Source organism: Neltuma alba, unplaced genomic scaffold, assembly GCF_004799145.2.
Source record: "Neltuma alba isolate B1F8T4 unplaced genomic scaffold, ASM479914v2 tig00013115_pilon, whole genome shotgun sequence".
Lineage (NCBI taxonomy): Eukaryota > Viridiplantae > Streptophyta > Magnoliopsida > Fabales > Fabaceae > Neltuma > Neltuma alba.
The window spans coordinates 1-24,727 of record NW_021637437.1 but is presented as its reverse complement, the minus strand read 5'-3'; the positions used below and the strand labels follow the sequence as shown (position 1 = coordinate 24,727).

At 34.6% G+C, this 24,727-nt stretch overlaps 1 protein-coding gene across 1 annotated transcript; it reads right to left on the bottom strand.

The window, feature by feature from the left end:
* Positions 1 to 2,388: 2,388 nt before the first annotated feature.
* On the bottom strand, positions 2,389 to 4,466 carry LOC114734561 (protein ACCELERATED CELL DEATH 6-like). Its single transcript, XM_028922174.1, has 3 exons — positions 4,124 to 4,466; positions 3,455 to 3,987; positions 2,389 to 3,373 (listed from the first exon to the last, which is right to left on the bottom strand). Exons 1-3 carry the CDS (start codon positions 4,125 to 4,127, stop codon positions 2,756 to 2,758), a joined length of 1,155 nt encoding a protein of 384 aa, XP_028778007.1. The 5' UTR covers positions 4,128 to 4,466; the 3' UTR covers positions 2,389 to 2,755.
* Between the last annotated feature and the right edge of the window lie 20,261 nt (positions 4,467 to 24,727).

The window sequence follows — 24,727 nt, the reverse complement described above, 5'->3', positions numbered from 1 at the left end:
ATATTTTCATTACGTCTTTTCTCTTTTAGTTTTTGGCCAAATTTTTATTTGCTTCGCATGAAATACTTATGTATAAAATCCTCTTTTTGATCACATGATATTATTAAAAACGTTATAGATAACTTCATCTACTCTGCATGCCTCCTCTCAATCTCTTGTATTTTCTTTATTTTCACAACAAAAGTTAAGAAGTTGAAATATATTGAAAATCCTACCAAATTAAGGTGGGATATTTTAATAAAACAACAAAAAGGTCATAATGAGTCAACTGTAAACTAATAGTTGAATAGTTTTTTTTTTTAATAAAAAGACAATTTTCATTCAACATAAGTAAAACAATTACATAAAAAGGTTAGCCAGTCACATTTAGTTAATTTGAGCAAAGTCTAAATAAACTAAAAGAGATGGCCAGCCCAGAGCATCAGAAACATGAAAGGAACAAACAAAGAAACGAGCAAGAGAGGGCGGGGGGAACAAAGAGCAAAAAAATATAACAGACTCGTACATCAACATGTCCCGTTTGCAAGAAAAGTTCCAACTAAACAACGAGTTGCAATTGACACCAGCTAAGATAACGCCATCCACAACACTTCAGAGAGTTATGATGACCATAAGCATCCTTTGCACTTGCTATTGTGCGGAGCAGTAGCCACCGAATTATGCCACCAAGAGCTGAGGCGTGGTACCCTATGGGGTATTGAAAAAGTCCCTAGCAACATACACCAGATAGCAAGGATTTGGCATGAAAGCCAATAAAAAGAGGTCTCTTTGAGCATGGAGCAAAACTAGCGCTTGGGCAATTAGCTGACCAGGTATAATGAAGAAGCAACATCCACAGGAACTTTCAGGGACAAAAACTGAACAGAAGCAACAACCAACTTGACTGAAAAAACAAGATAAAATAGAGATTAAACATATAGCATTCCAGAGCCAAGGAGTTCCCATAAGGACTGAGCTGTCAAACAATTGAAGCAGCGGATTGAGATTGGCTAAGAATCCTAAATTGGGTTTCTTGCTCAAGAGCCAACAAGTCAGTATCAAATCAAAAGGATTCTAAGATAAGAGAAGGCAAAAAAGCTTTCCTGGATAAAAATCTTCATGTCTACTAAATAAGACCATAACACTAGCACCAACTTTGGCTTCCCCTATATCTACAAACCATGAGGATAAGAAGCAAGTCTTGAAGTTGTGCATGGAGCAGCGCCCCTCATTTTGCATATCATCACTTAAAATCGGCCCCCTAATATTTAAGGAAGATGTTTAGTTGATAATTTCTTCTCCTATACTTTTCCTTTTCGGCTTCTTAGCATCAGAACTTTGCTCTTCCCCAATCTCTTCTTCAACTCGACATCATTTGAAAGAATACACCTTAAACGGAAAATCTATATCCATATCCACCGCTTCCGAGGAACTAACCACATGCCTGACTAATCGGCAAAACCTTTTATGGATTATCTTTCTTGATTTCTTCTCCTCCTTCTCCAATAGATCTTGTTGTGCCCATTCCATGGATCTAGACCGTTTTCCTAAAATGGAGGAAGCGAGTAATTGCGGATGGAGAGATGGAGAAAAGAACAGTTGATTCCGCACATACTTGTTGCAAGGAGGACAATGATTGACCGTCGCAAGACATGGCGGCGATTCCTTATTGTAGAATGTGATTTCGATGTAAAATATATAATATTTAATTTAGGGAAATGTTATTAAGAATGTGATTATAATGTAAAACATTTCATAACTTATTAATTCTTGATAAGAATGTTTCATGGTAACTCCATGGGAAATAGCTTTCACCGCTTCAAGAGGCAGTCGTACTCAATAAAATCACACTGTTCCGCAATCTATTTGTGTTATGTTCCTTTATAATGTCAACTTGTGTACTGTTTGGGATTTGGTCACCAATTCAGCATCTTGAAATCCTTCTTGGCTCTATCTGCTTGCTCCATTAACATGTGGCCTGAATCTGTTGCGTGTTGATCATTATCTCTGTCTCTATTTCCTAGACATTTCATCTCCTTCTTGGGTAGTGCCTTTCAATTTGAATAGTAGTAGTTATAACTTGATATTGCTACTTCATATTCCCTTTTTTACGGCTATTCATATAATTTAGTAATTACTAATCAAGAGACCATATCAGTTACCAAATATACATATAACGAATTGCCATCAAACGCAGCATTTTTAGAGCAATGAATTCTTAGCGTTGTATTCTTTTTCTTTTTGTCTATTCTTGTATTTGTTTTGAGTACAGTGGCCATCGATCCAGCAAACATCCTATGTAAATTTCCACACATGGTCCCATCCTTAATGTACGTTTAATCAAGTGATAAGTGTTCCATGTTATGACAAATATATCTTCCAATTCACCACATCTTGTACATGTACGTTATGCATGACAAACATCCTCTGTACATAATTCCACATGTGGTCTAGAAATCGCTCACTAGTCATTATTGTCTAATGGGGTCAAATAGACCCAAAATGTACAACTCCATAAAGCACACAAAGATCACAACCTTACAACTAATCCATATACATAAGAGACACACAAGATTACAATCATATACACCCTGCCAACTATCCTATACAAACCAATCCCATTACAACATAAGAGTACAGATGAATATATATGACATAATATAAATAGACACCAAACACATAAATATACTTAATCCTTAACAGGCGTGATTCTTCATCCTACTGGTAATAACTATGCACTTCATCTATATTACAGGGTACTAGAAGTACTGGAACCTTAGTTGGCATCAGTTTTCCCTTCAACTATCTTAGCAAGAAGAAGAAAGGGATAATAGGAAATATATCGAACGAATGGTATGGTTGAAGGGGATGGCAGCCAAAGAAGGGCATATAAGAACACAACCATGAAGGCCAAAACCACACTCAACACCAAAAAGGTAGTGGCCAACCAGCTAAGTTTGTTGACCACAAGATACACACCTGCCAAAAATGCCAGAGAGAGTGTCGTCAAAGAAATACCTAGAACTGGCATCGCACACTTCAGAGCAAAACGCAGTAAAAGCACATCATCTTTACGAGCCCACAAGAGAATTATAGTTGTAATAATAGCCCCAAAGACGGAGATTGTGAGGGAGAGAATGAACAAATGGAACATCACATGACTCAGCATAACAGCTGTTCCCTTATCTACACCACCCGGCATTGCGAATCCAGCAACAAAGGATGCTGTTATTATAAGAGTTGAAACCAATATCAAAGTGTCAACACTATCTTTATATTTTTTGGTGCTGGCTGGTTCTCTTTCTTCACCATATATTAATTTGTCATTTGAAAGCAATGGCCCAGCAGAACTTCGAGGTCTACTAGCAGATTGCAATGCAATGCATGTAAGTACCTGGAAACAAACATTTTCAAGAAGAATCATGATTTTGAGAAAAGGAATTTTGAAATTGTTAAATTATGAATGGCAACTTGCCTGCGCAAAGGATGGATTTTTGCCATGCTTTAGTTCAGCAATGTCTAGAGCTGTTTGGTCTTCTTGGTTTAGCACAGCGAGATTGACTCTGTTGTCCCAGGTCAATGAATGCACAATTTTGGGATGGCAGTGAAGGGTGGCCAAATGCAAAGGAGTATTCCCATCATTATCTGTCTGGTTTATCATCATCTCATGTTTAGGATGTTGGAGGATGTACCTAACAAGCTCATATTTTCCACTTTTAGCAGCAACGTGAAGCAAAGTTTGGCCATTTTTGTCAAGCAGCTCTGTGGGATCTCGATAGTATTTTAGTAGCTCTTCAACTACTTTGACATGACCTCTAATGCATGCCAAGTGAATAGGGAAGAAGCCATGGTTGTCCCTTTCAATGGTACAGGAAGAACATTTCTTTACTAAGTAGGAAACAGCTCCATGGTACCCTATAAACGCTGCCTGGTGGAGAGCAAGCCTTCCTTCTCCATTTCTTAAGTGTATCCAATTTGGTTTCTTGATCAAAATGGTTTGCAGCATATCTACACAGACAAACAATATAATCAGGACTCATATATTGGCAAATAAAGATACGTATGGCAATATTGCAAGCGTGTGAATGTTTTAGCAATATGTTGAAGAAACGAATAATCCATGAGTCATTAACAATACACTTACCCATATCTCTCTCGGTAAGTGCCGGAAGAAAAGGAGATTTTCCTTGAGGCTTGACGTCATGTTCGATGCAAATATCCAATAGTTGATCAACAACTTACTTACAACCAACCATAGTGGCCACGTACAATAATGATTTCCCTTCCTTGTTGATTGCAAATACTGCTAAATGATTGACAATTTTCTTAAATTCAGCTTCCATCTCTAAACCATCTGTAATGAAAGAATCTTGAAAAGCCCTGAAAATCTTATCCCCATTTTGGGCATTAACCATAAATGCCTCATGAAAGAAAGTGTTTCCTTGTTTGTTTCGCAACAAAGCCAAAGACACCAAGAGCATCATTTGCAAAGTGAATTGATCTTTGGTAGAGGCATGGCCTGCCCTTGCAGCAGCATGCAGTGCAGTGTCATAATTGCTGTTAGTCAATGTAAAAAGATAGGGAGCTTGTTGAGCTATCCTGTCTACAATTGCATTATTTCCATAGGCAGCTGCTAAGTGCAGGACAGTATTCTCCAAAGGGGTGCGTTGTTTATAAATAGCAGGATCAGGTACGATGAAATCTTCGTGTGAAGTGGGAACACTGGAGTCCATGGAAACATATGCAGCTGTAAGCAAATTCAAATCCGTGTTGGGTCCATGTTCTTGTTCACTCAACTCGTGATTCAATATTGATGACGAAATTTCCCTCTCCCTAGAGAGTATTGATGACGAAATTTCCCTAGGACCCTCTCCCTAGAGAGTATTGATGACGAATTTTCCCTCCTCCTAGAGAGTACCGCCACTTGCACTCCAGCTTCTGGCAAGGACATGATTTTCTCGATCGGTGTTTTTTCCTCATCAATATATTCAGTACTCTTTGTCTTGTTTAATTCTGAGTCAAACATTTTTTCTCCCCCTTGGATTCCATCGCATTGCTCGAACACAATAGTCACGCCAGATGTTTCACTTGATGATGCAAAGACATATTTCCTGTCAGGATCTGAATAAGAAAAATTATGATATGTTTGATTGAACCAATGTTTTGAAGCTCATTCAGGTAGCTATACTACCTGTGTTCTTTAATATAAGAACTAGATAACTACTCTGTGCATATAAAAAAATTAGTTAAGTAAGTTGACTTTCTTAAATACCTATATTAATCATGCATGTTGAAACTATTTCTTGATGAAAAGTTCTTAACATGTGTAATCATCATAAGAATTACTTAGGGATAAAATGAATAAATATTAAAAACAAAGTGGATTGGACTCTTATATTAAGAACTAAATTGAATATCCAACTAGCTCTTATATTAATGAATAGAGGCATTAATGGAAAAGGAGAGTGATGAAATTTGGCATACCGTAACATATTTCAGTGTCAGATTCAGATGCACTAGGCCACGAGAAGAAAACATGCCCACGAAAAGAACCTGACACGTGTTTGCTTGACATTATTGTTTAAATCCCAATCAATATTGTTCCCAAGTTATTATTAGTCGTCATGGATAACAAAGCAAGAATATAAGGAATGAAATACATACCCCTATCATTTTCATTCCCAATGATTACCTCCAGCTCGGGTTCCGATCGGTCCTCTTTCATCTCAGGTAGAAGCCAAGTTACTCCATCTTCTCCTCAAACAATAAATAAATTATAAGTTTTAAACTTTCTAGAATAATTTTTGTTCAATACTGTGGATGCCAGATACATAATACTACTCGTATGGAATGAAAATATGTCTGATGAAAGCACGCACACGCGGCGGTGTGATTAATTTAAGCATATAATCATCTTTCATCCAGAGAGAAAATATAAAACATGACCCGTACGTTTTCAATAATATAGGGAGCAACAGCATAAATGATAGAAGAAGAAAAAATTAGAGCCAATTAGGACTTAATTGAGACAGTGTAGCAGCAGCACTATATGGATGAGAAAGAGCTAAGAAATGAACATACTTGCTCATCCTTTTAATGATACTCCTCCTGTCCTTAATATAAGACCCATTTAACTAATTTGATTAAATTAAGAAAGTTAAATAAGTTAGTTAATTATCAGAAATGTGACACGTTTTTCTTAAAATACCATAATCATCTTTCTTAATACTTCATCTTCCTGTTCTACTTGTTATGGTTGAGGGAGTATCTATAAGGGTAATTTAAAAAAAATTAATAAATATGAGAAATGAGTCTTATATTTATGACCAAAACCAACTCAACAATTGGGTCCTGTATTAAGGATCGGAGGAGTACTCCATATGGTGTCTTTATTAACTTCACATTGCACGCACATCACAATGCCTTACAAATTCTTGTACATCTCTCAACAATTTCTCCAAAACAATCATATAAATTAATTGAGGCATAAGTGATAAATTTTTATTTCATATGTGCGTGTATTTCATCCTCCTATTTTAATTTTGTCTTTTAATAAAGATGTCTTGTTGCTGAAACTAAATAAATAAATTATTCTTTTGTCCGGAATATAAGGTAAGATAATTTCTCATATAATAAAAGATGATTTGTTTATAAAACATTCTATTCAACAAATATTATAAGAAATCATAGGAATATATATAGATAGGTGTGTGTGTGTGTTTTATATATAAAGCTATACATATCTTAATGGGTTTATATAATTTTCAGTACCTAAAATTTGATTTCAATTTGGTTTTGGTTCTTGTTTCAGTGACGAAAAATCTTAAAACAGATTAAAATAAAATCAAATTTTAGAGATCAAAATAACTAGTTTTAAATTTCAGAGACTAACATCAAAAAGAGATTAAATTTTAATGACCAAAACCACATAATTTCAAATTTTAGGAGTCAAAACTAAAATGATGTCAAATTTTAGGAACTAAAAATTATATTAACCGTATCTTATTATTATTAGTGGAAAAAAAATAAGCAAAACACACAAAAGATGGTTTAATCTCTTACTACCTCCGGTCCTTAATATAATACCCAATTTAACTTTTAGTTTGGTCCTAATTATAAGACCCCAATCCATTTTGTCTCTCATATTTATGTATTTTTTTTCCAAGATCGTCCTTCTAATAATGATAGTTCTAACCAATACACCTAATTAGTAAGGATATTTTAAGAATGATAACACTTATTTATTACAAATAACTAACTTAACTTACTTCTTTAATCTCCTCAAATTAGTTTACTAGATCTTATAATTAGGACCGGAGGTATTATTTTGCTTATTAATAAGTTGGAGGTTTATAGAGGGAAGGGCTACTCCTCCCTTTTCCCCCAAAAAATGAGGGATTTGAGGGATAAAGAGAGAGTTTGCATTTCAATCATAACAAAACAAAAATTCCTTTCCTCCGATCCATCCAATTGCCCCGGAGAAAGGGAGATCACCACTCTCGAAAACATTTAAATTGCACATCTCTATTTTTTTTTTTTGGGGGCATTAATTGCACATCTGTAGTTGGTTGATATAAAAGAAGCACGTAAAGATAAACATGAAAGAAATTGGGAGGAATCATAAAGTCAAAGCGTTGGCTGGGGAAGGAAACAAGAGTTTGAAGTTCTCACTGCTGCATGGGCCCTGTGATTCCATCTGCAGAAGCGATGATGACCTGGAAGTCTTAGTATATTAAAATAAGCACGTAATGAAGATAGACATGGAAGACACTACTGGCATGGAAGATATACGCACACAAAATGCGTGATCAGAATCGGTGATGAAGCTTCAACGCCGCTTTGCCCCTTCGACCGTTTCCTCACTCTTCCACTTCACTGATCATACATTTAAAACCTTCACACCATTGGTTTCCTTCATTTATAGCAATCAGCTGCCAACTCCTAACCACCTCCTCCGGTCATTGATATATAAAACCTAATCGATTAATTTAAGTAGATTAAAAAAGTTAATTAAGTTAGTTATTTTATAATAAAAAGTTATCTTTCCTAAAATATCCTTGCTGATCATGCATATTAGTTAGAATTACTATTTAATAAAATCTTTAACATGTGGAAGGACTACCTTAAAAAATAGATAAATATATATATATGGATATATTTGAAAATAAAAGTTTCATATTCAAACAAAATTGATAATTTAATTATTGCTACCTCCGATCCTAATTATAAGATCTAGTTAACTAATTTGATGAGATTAAAGAAAGAAGTTAAGTTAGTTATTTGTAATAACTAGATGATATCTTTCCTAAAATATCCTTACTAATCAAGTGTATTGGCTAGAATTACTATTGTTAGAATGATTACCTTGAAAAAAATACATAAATATGAGAGACAAAATGAACTAGGCTCTTATATTTAGGATCAAAATAAAAATAAAATAAAATCTTATATTAAGAACCGGAGAGATGGTATTTAATAATTTTGATAAGGTACTTAGAAGTGCTTTATTGACTGGAGTTTGTCTTTACCTGTTTGCACACAAACCGAAGACATCCATGAGTGTCACGTTTTCAAACATTAGACAAAGGAAGACCGAAAACGCAATCATTTGAAGAATTAGCAGTATTACATACTTTGTTCACAACACGCGTGTCCTATGAACAAAACGTGTGTCCTAGTATGTAGGGTGACCGTATCAACCTTTGCAACTGGTCCCGTGATTATGAAAAAGACAAAAGAGAAAATGGGAGTTGGTATGCTTAGCGGTTGTATTCATCGCAACGTGTCAGAGTGATGTATTTTTGGATTTCTTCCAAATACTTCTTCAACCCTTAATGTAAGACTTAATTGTTAAGTTGATTTTGATCATAAATATAAAACCTATTTCTCATATTTATCAATTTTTTCTAAATTACCCCTATGGATATTCCATCAACTATAATAAAATAAAAGAGGGAGAGGAAATATTAAGGAAGATGATTATAGTGTTTTAGGAAAAACATGTCATATCTTTTATAATTAACTAACTTACCTAACTTTCTTAATTAAATTAGTTAAATAGGTCTTATATTAAGGACTAAAGGAGTAGTATTTTCCTATGATCCTCAATATTTTTAAATTGGAATTTTGGTGGTTTAAATTTTTTTCCTGCTTATTAAAACATTGACCCCAGCCATCTAATAAGGACTTGAACTCGGGGTTAATATTGCTAAGTTTGATAATTTGGCATTAACACTATGAATTACGTACGTATGCTGATGTTGCTTGATAGCTCACCAGGCAACTAAGGTTGAGGATTGGCCAGGTTGAGACGAAGCAAGTACTTCCTGAGGACGAAATTGGTCATGTAGCTGCCACTGATTCCAATCCAAACATTGCAGTAAGTATATCCCACCTGGGGGGGGGGGGTTATCAGCAAGCACCAGTCATTGCCTAACTATATATGTGTGTATATATGGTTCTGGTTCATTTTGCAAGATCTGTGCCTAGCTAGTTGTGTTGCGATGCAGTATGCCGTAGACGTGAGAAACATTAGGTAGGACAACTTGTAATAACCACTCTAATTGCCGTGCAATTACTATTTCATAACAATTGATTAAATCTTTATTTTTCTTATAGAAAAGAATTGAACTAAAGCCTTTAAGTATGATGGGAAAAGATAAATCCTATGATTGAATACTATCATAATTATACAAAATTTCACTAATCATTTTAGAAAAGTTAATTATGACAGTAAATATTAAAATTTAATTTACAAAACCTATTAATCTTTAACCTATCATGACGGTAAATATTTAAATGACTTGCTTCAACCTTACAGTTCACCAACAGGCCCAATATCATTTTCCACAATTATCATCTCATTCATCACAATACCTATCTTTTCACATTAATATAATTTCCATATGACTCCATACTTTTCTCAAAAAAGTCCACACATAAATAAAAACCTTGCCTGAAAAATAATAATAAACCATGAGGCGAGCCGTATAGACCCAGTAACTACATAATTCCACATGTGGTCCAGAAATCGCTCACTAGTTATTATTGTCTAATGGGGTCAAATAGACCCAAAATGTACAACTCCATAAAGCACACAAAGATCACAGCCTTACAACTAATCCTTGTACATAAGAGACAAACAAGATTGCAATCATACATACCCTGCCAGCTATCCTATACAAACCAGTCCCACTACAACATAGGAGTACAAATGAATATATATGACATAATATTAACAAACACCAAACACGTAAATATACTTAATCCTTAACATGCGTGATTCTTCATCCTACTGATAATAACCAGGCACTTCATCTATATTACAGGGTACTAGAAGTCCTAGAACCTTTGTGGTTGGCATCAGTTTTCCCTTCAACTATCTTAGCAAGAAGAAGAAAGGGATAATAGGAAATATATCAAATGAATGGTATGGTTGAAGATGATGGCAGCCAAAGAAGGGCATACCAGAACACAACCACGAAGGTCAAAACCACACTTAATACCAAAATTGTAGTGATCAACCAGCTAAGTTTGTTGACTACAAGATACACACCTACCAAAAATGCCAGAGATAGTGTTGTCAATGAAATACCTAGAACTGGCATTGCACACTTCAGAGCAAAAAGCATTAAATGCAGATCTTCTAAACGAGCCCACAAGAGAATTATAGTTGTAATAATAGCACCAAATACAGAGATTGTGAGGGAGAGAATGAACAAATGGAACATGACATGATTTAGCATAACAGCTGTTCCTTGATCTACATCACCCGGCATGGCAAATCCAGCAGCAAAGGATGCTGTTATTATAAGTGTTGAAACCAATATCAAAGTGTCAACTCTGCCTTTATATTGTTCGACGCTTGGTGATTCTCTTTCTTTATCGTACATTAATGTGTCATTTGAAAGCAATAGCCTAGCAGAACTTCGAGGCGTACCAGCAGAGTGCAATGCAATCCATGTAAGTCTCTAGAAACAAACATTTTCAAGAAGAATCATGATTTTGAGAAAAGGAATTTTGACATTGTTAAATTATGAATAATAACTTTCCTGCGCAAGGGATAGACTTTTGCCATGCATTAGGTCAGCAATGTCTAGAGCTGTTTGGTTTTCTTGGTTTAGTACAAGATGCACAATTTTGGAGTGCCAGTGAAGGGTGGCCAAATGCAAAGGAGTATTTCCTTCATTATCCGTATGGTTTACCATAATCTCAAGTATAGGATGTTGGAGGATGTATCTAACAAGCTCATATTTTCCACTTTTACCAGCAACGTGAAGCAAAGTTCGGCCATTTTTGTCAAGCATCTCTGTGGGATCTGGATAGTATCTTAGTAGCTCTTCAACCACTTTGACATGACCTCTAATACATGCCAACTGAATAGGGAAGAAGCCATGTTTGTCCCTTTCAATGGTACATGAAGAACATTTCTTTACTGAGTAGGAAACAGCTTCATGGTACCCTATAGACGCTGCCTGATGCAGCGCAAGCCTTCCTTCTTCATTTCTTAGGTGTATCCAATTTGGTTTCTTGATCAGAATGGTTTGCAACATATCTACACAAACAAACAATACAATCAGGACTCATATATTGGCAAATAAAGATATGTATGACAATATTGTAAGCGTGCGAATGTTTTAGCAATATGTTGAAGAAATGAATAATCCATGAGCCATTAACAATATACTTACCCATATCTCTCTTGGTAAGTGCTGGAAGAAAGGGAGATTTTCCTTGAGGCTTGATGTCATGTTTAATGCAAAGATCCAACAGTTGCTCAACAACTTCCTTACTACCAACCTTAATGGCCACGTACAATAATGATTTCCCTTCCTTGTTGATCGCAAATACTGCTAAATGATTGACAATTTTCTTAAATTCAGCCTCCATCTCTAAACCATATGTAATGAAAGAATCTTGAAAAGCCCTGAAAATCTTATCCCCATTTTGGGCATTAACCATAAATGCCTCATGAAAGAAAGTGTTTCCTTGTTTGTTTCGCAACAAAGTCAAAGACACCAAGAGCATCATTCGCAAAGTGAATTGATCTTCATGATGACCATTTGTCTCACATCTTACAAAAGGAAACCAAGAATTCAAGAGATTTTGAATGGTAGAGGCATGGCCTGCTCTTGCAGCAGCATGCAATGCAGTATCATAATTGCTGTTGGTCACTGTAAAAAGATAGGGAGCTTGTTGAGCCACCTTCTCTACCATTGTATTGTTTCCATAGGCAGCTGCTAAGTGTAGGACAGTATTCCACAAAGGAGTGCCTTGTTTATAAATAGCAGTATCAGTTACAATAAAATCTTTGTTTGAAGTGGAAACATTGGAATCCATGGAAACATATGCAGCTGTCAGTAAATTCAAATCCATGTTTGGTCCATGTTCTTGCTCCGTTAATTTGTGCTTTAAACCCGATGATGAAAATTCTATCCCCCTTGAGAGTCCCGCTGCTTGCATTTCAGGGTCTACCAATAATATTTTTGGCCAATAGGTATTTTTATCTTATCAGTATATTCAGTACTCTCTATCTTGTTTAATTTTAACTTAAACGTTGTTCCTCTCCCTTGGATTCCATGGCATTGCTCGAACACAATAGTTACGTCAGATGATTCACTTGATGATGCAAAGGCATATTTCCGATCAGAATCTGAAAAAGAAAAATTATGATGTTTGATTGAACTAGTGTTTTGAATCTCAATCAGGTACCTATATATACTACCTCTAGTCTTTAATATAAGAGCTAGATAACTATTTGTAAATATTAAAGAAATTATTTAAGTAAGTTATTTGTAACAAATGGATGTTATTTTTTTTAAATATCCCTATTAATCATGTGCATTGAAACTACTCCTTGATAACAACATCTTAACATGTGCAATTACTATAAGAATTACTTGGGATAAACTGGATAAATATTAAAGACAAAGTGGATTGAAATCTTATATTCAGGACCAAATTAAATCTCTAACTAGGTCTTATATTAAAAATTGAGGTGGGGTAATACAAGCATTAATGGCAAAGGAGAGTGATGAAATTTGGCATACCGCTATATATTTCAGTGTCAGATTCAGAAACACTGGGCCACGAGAAGAAAACATACCCTCGAACAGAACCTGACACGCATGTTTGCTTGACATTATTGTTTAAATCCCAATCAATATTATTCACAAGTTATTATTAGTCGTCATGGGTACAAAGCAAGAATATATTACTGATTCATTTTGAGCGATAGTAAAACAAAGGAATTAATGACATACATACCCGTATCGTTTTCATTCCCAGTCATCACCTCCAGCTCGGGTTCCGATCGGTCCTCTTTCATCTCAGGTAGAATCCAAGTTACCCCATCTTCTCCTCAAACAATAAATAAATTATACGTTTTAAACTTCTTAGAATTTTTATGTTCAATATTATGTATTCCAAGTACATGATACTACTTGTATGGAATGAAAATGTCTAATAAAAACACGTACACGCGGCGGTGTGATTAATTTATTTTTATTAAATTATTCTTAATGTATTGAAATTTAAGCATATAATCATCTTTCTCATCCAGAGAGAAAATATAAAACAAGACCCGTACATTTTCAATAATATAGGGAGCAACAACATAAATGATACAGTATAAGAAAAAGTTTAGAGCCAATAAGGGCTTCATTGAGAAAGTGTAGCAACAATGCTACATGGATAAGGAGGAGCTAAGAAATGAACATACTTGCTCGTCCTTTTAATGATACTCCATATGGTGTCTTTATTACCTTCACATTGCACGCACATCACAACGCCTTGCAAATTCTTGCACATCTTTCAACAATTTCTCCAAAACAATCATATAAATTAATTGGGTCATAAGTGATCGCTTTTTATTTCATATGTGTGTATTTCATCCTCCTATTTTAATTTTATCTTTTAATAAAGATATGTTATTGCTGAAATTAAATTAATAAATTATTCTTTTGTCCGGAATATAAGGTAAGTTAATTTCTCATACAATAAAAGATGCTTTGTTTAGAAAACATTCTATTCAAGAGATATTACAAAAAAAAATCATAGGAATATATATATTATATATAAAGCTATACATATCTTAACGAGTTAATATAATTTTTAGTACCTGAAATTTGATTTCAATTTGGTTTTTGTCCTTATTTTAGGAACCAAAAATTTTATGACCGACTAAAATGAAATCAAAATTTATGGATCAAAATCACTAGTTTTAAATTTCAACGACAAAAATCAAAATGAAATTAAATTTTAAACATTAAAATCACAGTTTCAAATTTTAGGGGTCAAAACCAAAACAATGTCAAATTCCAGGGGCTAAAAATCATATTAAACCTATCTTATAATTATTAGTGAAAAAAAAAAAGCAAAACACAAATAAAAAATGGCTTAATGTCTTAATTTTTTTAATTAATTAGTTGGAGGTTTTTAGAGGGATGGGGCTACTCCCTTTTCCCCTCAGAAATAATGAGGGATTTTAAAGAGGAAGCTTGCATTTCAATCATAACAGAACGAAAATTCCTTGCCTTTGATCGATCCGGCCAATTGCCGAGGAGAAAGGAAGATCACTAACCTCGAGAAACATTTAAATTGCACATCTCTAATTAGTTGATCTAAAAGGAGCACGTAAAGATAAACATGAAAGAAATTGGGAAGAATAACAAAGTCAAAGCGTGGGCTGGGGAAGGAAACAAGAGTTTGAAGTTCTTACTGCTGTTTGGCCCCTGTGATTCCATCTGCAGAAGCGATGATGAAGTTTCAAAATGCATGACCGGAATCAGTGATGAAGCTTCGACGCCACTTTGCCTCTTCGACCGTTTCCTCACACTGACCATACATGTAAATCCTTCACACCATTGGTTTCCTTCATTTATAGGAATCAGCCGCTAACTTCAGTTACTATATCCCGTGGTGAATATAAAAACTAGTTAACTTAAATTAAAAAAATTAATTAAATTAGTTATTTATAATAAATAGATGTTCTCTTTTCTAAAATACTCTCATTAATCATATGTATTATTTAAAACTATCATTTAATAAAATTTTTAACATGTGTAAGGACTACTTTAAAAAAAATAAATAAATATGTATAGATATATTTGGAAAAAAAAATTCATGTTCCAACAAAATTGGTAATTTAATTATTATTTAATAATTTTGATAAGGTAATTAAAGGTGTTTTTATTGACTGGAGTCTGTCTTTACATGTTTGCCCACAAACCGAAAAAATCTATGAGTGTCGTTTTCAAACGCTGCACAAATCAAGACCGAAAACACACTCATTTTTAGAATTAGTGGTATTATATACTCCTCTGGTCCTATTTATAAAGTACTTCCAGCATGTTTTACACAGATCAAGAAAAACTTTAAATTTTATTAACTCTCATTTAAAATTTAGTAACTTTTCAACTTTATCCCTATTTAATATATATGATACCTCATTTAGACAAAGTCAACACAATAATAAATGAGGGGTAAAATTGTACATCTATAAAAAAAATTTCTTTCAGTGCCCTATAAATAGGACAAAAAATTATCTTCTCTCCTTATAAATAGGACCAGAGGAGTACTTACTTCACAACACACGTGTCCTAATATGTAGGGTAACTGTATCAGCCTTTGCAACTTGTCCCGTGATTGTGGAAAAGATAACACAGAAAACGGAGGGGTTGGTATACTCAGCAGTAGTAGTCATCCCAACGTGCCAGAGTGATGCATTCCTTGATTTCTTCCTGGTATCATTTGATCTCAATATTTTTAAATTGTAATTCTTGGTCTTTTAATTTTTTTTTCCCTGCTTAAGGCATTGACCCCAGCCATTTAATAAGGACTTGAACTCGGGCGTTAATGGTGTTTAAGTTTGATAATTTGGCATTAACACTATAAATCACTCACGCCGATGTTACTTGATAACTCGCTTCGCAACTAACCTGTGGTTACTGTAGCTTATGTGGAGTTAAAATTCTTTAAAAGGATATGAATGTCTTCTAAGGTTGAGGATTGGCCACGTTGAGGCGAAGCAAGCACTTCCTGAGGACGAAATTGACAATGTAGCTGCCATCAATTCCAATCCAAACGTTGCAGTAAGTATCCCATCTTTTCCTTTCTTATCAGCAAGCACCGATAATTGCCTAACTATATATATAGTTATATATATATGGTTCTGGTTCATTTCGTAAGATCCGTGCCTAGCTGTGTTGCGACGCAGTATGCCATAGACGTAAGAGACACTAGGCAGGCCAATTTGTAATAACCACTCTAATTACCGTACAATTACTATTTCATAAAGTACAATTGATTAAATTTTTATTTTTTTACAAAAAAATTGAACAAAACCTTTAAATAATAATCATGGTTAGGTGTGTTAAACTTGTCCTGCCCTGGTCTCAGTCAATTCAAGATGGAAGGGACAAGACAAAAAAAATTTCAAGACGGGACGCAATGCGAGACTGGCTAATTCCATCTCGTCCTGTTCCAGAATACTTTTTTTTAAAAAAATTATTTCTTAATAATTATTATTAAATTATTCAATTCACTTATTAATAATAATAATTATTTTTATAGTGGTTTTTAGTTTTTAAGTTGCAATGTTATCTGAACAAAATCTCATTCCTTCATAAAATAATTCATAAAGCCATTATATAGTGTTTTTTTACGGTATTTTTTTTATAGTAGTGTTTTGACACTTTTTTTAAACTATATAATTAAGCTTTCTACATAATATTTTTTTTAATAATGCTTTTATCTTTAGAAATCCAATAAAAAATAAACATTATGACATAAAAAAATTTATACAAAAAATTAGAATTTTCTTCCAAAAAAGGGGAAATGGGACATCCCATCCCGTCCTGGTTTCATCCCTGTCTCGTTGGGACCATGACAAAATCAGTATAGGACAGGACACAAGATGAGAATCCTGTGCCACCCCTATTCACCGAGACAGGATCGAGACGAACTCGTCCCGTGCCTATCCCGTCCCGTGAACAGTCCTAATTATGATAGGAAAAGATAAATCATATAATTGAAAACTATTATAATTATAAAAGATTTCACCAATTACTTTAGAAAAATCAATCATGACATTAAATGATTCAACTTTAATTTACAAAACCTATCATAGTTTTTTAAACAAATAACTTGCTTCAACAATCCAGACCATGATAGAAAAAGAAAGACGTCAATCTATCATGGTTAAAAGGAAATAAACCCATGATTTGCTATTTACATGCAAGTCAAATGGTATGATAATTGGGCCTCAATCACTTTTGAAGCCCAACATCACAATTCACCAATAAGTCCACTATTATTTTCTACAATTATCATCTCATTCGACACAATACTTATTTTTTCATATTAATATAATTTCTATATGACCCCATAATTTTCTCAAAAATGTTCACAAATGTGGATCTACAACCAAAAATCACAATTTAGAACCTATGGCCTTAGGCCTCCTATCAACACTCTACTAAAATACAAAAAATAATAAATAAAACAGTTATGCAAGTCTCAAATTAGTTTCACAAATTACATCAGAGTATAAATGAGCCTTAGGTCAACACATAAATAACTAAAAGAGAAAAGATTTATAAAGCACAATGCAAGTCTAAACCTATAGTGCTTTCCATAAGTGTAACCCATTAAAAACCTTGTCTGAAAGATAATAATAAACCACGAGACGAGTTACATAGACCCACTAACCACAAATCGAATTTAGCAAGTACACATGAAATAATTACAAGATGGTAACAAAATATAAGTTCACACAACATAAAGTGTAAATGGTTTTTTAGAAACAATATATAATACTTCAAGAAGTAATTTGTAAGCATGCAACTTCCTCAACTATTCTTATAGCTTTCTTGTAACTTCTGAGAGAACCCCCAAGCTGACAGCACATAATAGGATTTGTATATTTGACAAAACTGCACCAAGCTCTTCAATAATAAGGGGTAACCGGGCTAAAAGTTACAAAACTTACATCGGACTCTATAAGTTCCTTTTTCTCTCTGTGTTATGGTTACAAAATATAAATATTCACACAGTTTTCCAACAGTCTAAAGGAACCAATTAATTTTGGAGACCTCTTTTTCAAAGTTACAGATAAAACTTAGGATGTCAACAAAAAAAATAGCGGGAAAACATGCTTTTATTAAATATAAATACATAATGCATGTGTGCGTAATTGTTTTGTCCACGTCACCCTGGAATTTATTGTCCCTACATGCCATATGAATCTTTTTCATCATTCTTGTGACTCTGGCCAGTGCCCATTGAAGACCATTTTCTGTGACAAATTAGGAATGAGAGTACATTTTAGTACTCCCCGTATCCTAAAACGTAATTCCCATTTTAAGAAGATAAATAGAGGATATTCGAAATGCAACTCACTTTCGTGAGTTCATCTTCTCACACCACGCGTTCCACTTTCGTGATTAGCAAGGAATGAAACGTTAAAACCTCTCCATCGTCCTTTAAACAGTGAGTTAAGAAAGGAAAATGGAAAAATTGAATAAATGGCTGATCACATAGGCCGAATAAAGTTGATTAACATAGATGAGAGGATCATGATGACCAATCAGCCTGAAACGAGTAGGATCGGATTTTGCCGAATAAAAAAGAAATGGTGGATTTAATTAATTTGATTGCCTATGCTGCGTTATGAATGTTGTACTAACAAAGAGCTTGGTTAGAATCACATGAGCTGCTACTTGCCTTGATTACCATTTGGAAAAAGCACACGAGAAAATACCGTCTCAGATGTAGAGTTTCTTCTACCCTTTGCTATATATCATGCTATAGTAGGTATCATATCCTCTTCTTCCCATCAAGATGGCGAAGTACGGATGTTAATTTCCATTACATAAACGAATGCTGAAAATTCTATCTTAATGTATTTCATCATCTTTTTGGTTAGTTTATGGTTAGTTATGATGATGAAATATTAACAAGGTGCATGAGGAGGGACAGGTGGCAGCAGTGGCAGGGAGAAAGATTCTTCTTACTTTCTGAGGGTTCTCCTTCTGCTTGTGTTTCGAGCTGTGGGCCCGTTATAGGGAGTGATTATAATTTATACTAGTATCTCTTTTGAGTGATATTATTGAGTAATACTCCTCGCGTCCTTAATATAAAACCTATTTAATTAAATTTATTAGAATAAAGAAGTCAGGTAACTTAGTTAATTATAAGAAATATGATATGTTTTTTTTTAAAACATCATAATCATCTTCCTTAATATCCCTTCTCCCTCTTCTACTTGACTATAGATGAGGGAGTATCCATAAGGGTAATTTTAAAAAAATTAATAAATATGAGAAATAAGTCTTATATTTAAAATCAAAATCAACGTAACAATTAGGTCCTATATTAAGAACTGGAGGAGTACTAGTTACGAGTTATAACTTGATATTGCTACCTCATATTCTGTTCTTTAGGGCCATCCCTTCCATATCAGTTGCTAATCATGAGACGATATCAGTTACCAAATATATATATATATAGGTGCGATCAAAAGCGGCATTTTTAGAACAATGAATTCATATCTTTATATTCCTTTTCCCTGTGTCCATATTCTTGAGCGGCCACTGATCCAGCAAACATCCTATGCTGACTTCCATGCAGTTCCGATCGTTAATTAAAGTACATTTGATCACGTTATATGTATTCCATGCTATGCAAAATATACCTTCCAATTTATCACATCTTTTGTACGTGGGCTTTTAATGACAAACATCCTGTGTAAACTTCCACACATGATTTATAAATTGCTCACTAGTCACTATTATTTAATGGGGTATCGTCAAATAGATCCAAAATGTATACCTAGACAAGCACACAAAGATTAGTCTTACCACTAATACCTATACATGAGAGACACGCTAGATTACAAACATACATACTCTGCAAACTATCCTGTACAAACTAGTCCTACTGTGACATATGAATACAAATGAATATATATGGCATAATATTAATTGATGCCAAACAAGTAATTAAATCCTTAACATGAGTGATTCTTCATCCTACTAATAGTAACCACACACCTCATATAGATTATAGGGTGGTAGAAGTACTAGAACTTTTGTGGTTGGCATCAATTTTTGCTTCAGCAATCTTTGAAATGAGAAGAAATGGGCAATAGGAAATATATCAAATGAATGGGATAGTTGAAGAGGACGACAGCCAAAAGAGGGCATACAAGAACACAACTATCAAGGTCAAAATCACACTCAACACTAAAAAGGTAGCGGCCAACTAGTTAAGTTTGCTGGCTACCAGATACACGCCTGCCAAAAATGCTAGGGATAGTGTTGTCAAGGAAATACCTAGAACTGGCATTGCGCAATTGAGAGCAAAAGGCATTAAATGTAGATCATCTAAATGAGCCCGCGTGAGAATTATAGTTGTAATAATAGCCCCCAAATACTGAGATTGTGAGGGAGACAATGAACAAATGGAACATGACATGATTTAGCATAACAGCTGTCCCTTGACCTAATCACCCGGGATACAAACCCAGCAGCAAAGGATGCTGTTATTATCAGGGTTGAAACTAATACCAAAGTGTCAATTCTATCTTTATACTACCTCCGGTCCTTATTATAAGACCCCGTTTGACTTTTTGTTTGGTCCTAATTATAAGACCCCAATCTATTTTGTCTCTCATATTTATGCATTTTTTTCCAACACTACAAAAAAATATGTCAATTGTAGCGGTTAGAGTGATAAATTTCTAGCGGTTTTAACCGCAACAAATAACATTTGTAGCGGTTAACAAAACCACTAGAAAAACAGGCGCAAGAAAAAATTTCTAGCGATTATGGCAACCGCTACACATTATGGTCAAAACGCTAGAAACTTTCTAGCAGTTTATAACTGCTAGAAAATATATAAAGGAAAAACATTTCTAGCGGTTATAAAACCGCTAGAAAATGTGCCAGGAATAAAATTTCTAGCGGTTTTATAACCGCTAGAAACATGCTAAACCAAATCAATTTTGCCGGGAAGTAAATAATTTCAGTAGTGCGCGGAAATTTCTAGTGGTTAGAGAACAGCTAGAAATGTTTGGGAAATTAAATTTCCCGCCAATTAAATTTCTGGAATGGCGGCAAAAAAATTTTCTAGCGGTTTGAACTGCTAGAAATTTTGGCGCAAAATTTAAATTTGACGAAATATTTCTAGCGGTTCGGAACCGCTAGAAATGTTTACCATGCCAGAAAAAAAAATTTTGGTTTTTCATATAATAATTTTAAAAACCATTAAATAAATTATGTTGAAGAAGTTTTGTTAATTTGTATAATTTGTTATATGTTACATTTTATATATTTAAATTTTGTAATAAACAATATGTAATTAAATTATGAATGTGTCAAAAGAAGTGAATTTAATTTAATAAGATAATTTAATTGAATATTTAATAAGATAGTTGAATTGAAGATGATATATTTTGTAATATTGAACCTATAGTGTTAGGTTGAGGAGTATTTGAATCAGTTGAGGAGGGCATGACAAGTGTGGAGAAGAAAAATCTGAAAGAAAAGGAGAAATAAATATGTTAGTAAATTTTAAATAAAAACAAATAAAAGATACAATAAATTATAAAATAAAATTCACTTACGATACAGTAAAGAGAAAGAAACCACCATATGAGATAGTAAGAAAAAAAGAGAGAATTATGAAGAAGAATAGGAGAGGAAAGAAAAGAGATGGAGTAAATAAATGTAGAGAAGATATGGTATTTATAGAGATCAGCGACACATTTGTAGCGGTGATTTTGTAGCGTTTTATTGCATTTTGTAGCTGTTATTCATTTTCTAGCGTATATAAACCGCTAGTATTTTTGTAGCGGTTTTATTTGTAGCGGTTATTAACCGCTACAAATTTAATTTTTTATTTTTAAAAAGCTGAACGAATTTTAATTTATAGATATATATTTGTAGCGGTTATAACCGCTAAAAATTTAATTTTTATTTTAAATTCTGAACGAATTTTAATTTATAGATATGTATTTGTAGCGGTTATTAACCGCTACAAAATAATTTTGTAAAATAAATAACCGCTACAAATTAAACTTTTTTTTATTTAAAAAAACTGTACGAATTTAATTTATACATATGTATTTATGGACGGAAAATTTTTTTTAATAATTTATTTTGGATGCTGCTATTTCTCCATCATCATCCGGCCTGAAAGGCACATTTTAAAAAATTTTGTTAAATTTATAATGTATTTGGAAAAAATAGATAGTAGTTATTATGTTAAATTAAAATAATTTAAGAAAAGACGTGTACCTGATAATTGGCAAATTATCATCTCCTTGAGGAAGAAGTCTTCAAAATTCGAGGGTTGGAAGGGTTCACTGTCGTAAATAATGTCACCATCACCCATATTATAAAGATCCCATGGCTTGAGGTGAACGACCATATTCCAATCTTTATGTTTCTCGTCCTCGACATAGTAAATTTGGTGTGCCTCAGAAGCAAGGATATATGGCTCATCATCTTCAGATGCCCCCGTATGAATAAGTCTAGAGAAATTAACTGAGGTGATGCCCAAATGGTCAGTAGCGAGTCCCCGTGAAGTTGTCGTATTTGCCCAGGAGCACTTGAACAGTGTCACGGTGAAAAGCTGGTAACTCAACTCAATAATGTCAATTAGCTTTCCATAGTAAGTGACGCCTCCAAAGCGCATATCGCCATCACTACTGCTAGCATAACATCTCGTTCCGAATGTCCCGCAAACTCCAGAGTTTTATGTGAGCAATCCTTGATCACGTCCAACCGTACAGAACTTGAAGCCGTTGACATTGTACGCGGTAAACCTTCGTGCATGTCTAACAGACGAGAGAAAGAGCTTTGAATTCATCTGTGTATGGGCTGTTGTCATTACGTATTCGACGTGTAACCAACTGGGAAACTCTTTGTGGACTCTTTTATCAATGTCAGCAGAACGCGCACGGCCCCGTAGCTGACGCCTGAGATAACTCCTAAACTCACTATAGTAAAGTGTAATTTGTTAGAAGAGTTAGTAAGAAACAAATATAAAGTGTAAAACTAGTGAGCTTATATGATATATATACTTACTGCATGAAGGGTTCAACTTGGCTGCAATTTATCAAAACGTGTCTGTGTGCCTGGAGTTTCTCTGTAGGAGTGAGTCTGAAGAATTCATATCCTCCAACTGGTTTCCCAACAGGAGGAAATAAAGTTGACGTGGAAGGACCAGGAGGAGAATCATCTACGCGACGCGGGCGGTTAAAAGATGTCTCCATGTCATCAAAGTACCTCGAACAGAAAGTTAGGACCTCATCTCCGGAATAACCTTCTACTATGACCCTCAGGCCATGCCTTATTCCTAACATATGATTTTAATTTTCCCAAGTACCTGTAAGTTAAAATTGCATTAATAATTACGAGTAAATGAAAGAACAATGTGAAATTTAAAGAGGCGGGAATAAAATAATCTAGTAACCTCTCTATAGGGTACATCCATCGATAGTGAACTGGGCCAGCAACCTTTGCTTCTCGAACAAGGTGGACAGTCAAGTGAACCATAACAGTAAAGAATGATGGAGGAAATATCATCTCCAGTGACTAAGTGACTAAGAAAATTTTTATTTTGCAGCTGATCAAGCCTTCCGCTACCAAGACCTTCGCACACAACTTCTTGAAAAATGAAATATAATTCTACCCAAACCACCGATACATCAGAAGGAAGTGTGTTTTTCAAGGCCAATGGAAGTAACTGTTCCATAAGAACATGAGAGTCATGACTTTTCAACCCAGTACCTTTCGAGCCTGCAGATCGATACACCTTGAGATGTTGCTAGAATATCCATCTGGTACTTTTATGTTCTTTACGTCGAGAGGAAATATATCCTTGTTATGCTTTGTCAAGGTGAATTTAGCTGGCTGAAACTTGTCGTTTTCATCAGGCCAAGCCTCTTCACGAATTCCCCAGGCCCGTAAATCTTTTCTAGCTGTGAGATGGTCTTTGGACTTTCCAGCTTCATTGAGCAACGTATATAGCACATTATCGCACACATTTTTTTCAATGTGCATAACATCCAAACTGTGTCGTAGCAAATTAGATTCCCAATAAGGAAGAGTGAAAAATATGCTTCTCTTCCGCCATTGCATAGGTTGCGTATCAGATGTCCCACGAGATCGTCGTCCCAATCGTTCGGGATCCACACTCTTACCAAACTCGACGTGAACATCTTCTAACTGCCGCAAAATATCCATACCAGACAAGTAACAGGAGGATCTCTCTCTCCTGTTTCCCATCGAAGCGAATCCGTTGGCAATCTAAGTCGTGCTTGGAATCAAGGAACCGTCGATGTCCTATGAAGCACCACTTGCGACTGTGTGGAAGGCGACATTGGCACAGAATCAAAATTGCACTCAGGACAGGCCAACCCAGTATGCACATTCCAGCCAGACAAAGTTCCACTGGGAAAATCACTTATTGTCCACATCAAGGCTGCACGGAGATTGAATAGTGCTTGTCATATGAGTCATATGCCTCAACACCATTCGTCCATAGGTCGATCAATTCGTGTATCAACGGTTGCAGGTATCGTCAATATCATTTCCTGGTGCTTCTTGCCAGGAATGATCATGGAAAGCAAAAAGGAGCTCTGCTTCATGCACATCCAAGGTGGTAGATTTATGGAATTAACACCACACCGCCAGATACTGTAACTTGTGCTCATGTTTCCGAAGGGATTGAAACCATCGAG

Coding starts and splice junctions, on each gene's coding strand:
- LOC114734561 (XM_028922174.1), bottom strand. Junction 3,374..3,454: donor AAAATCCATCCTTTGCGCAG/GCAAGTTGCCAT, acceptor GTTTGTTTCCAG/GTACTTACATGCATTGCATT.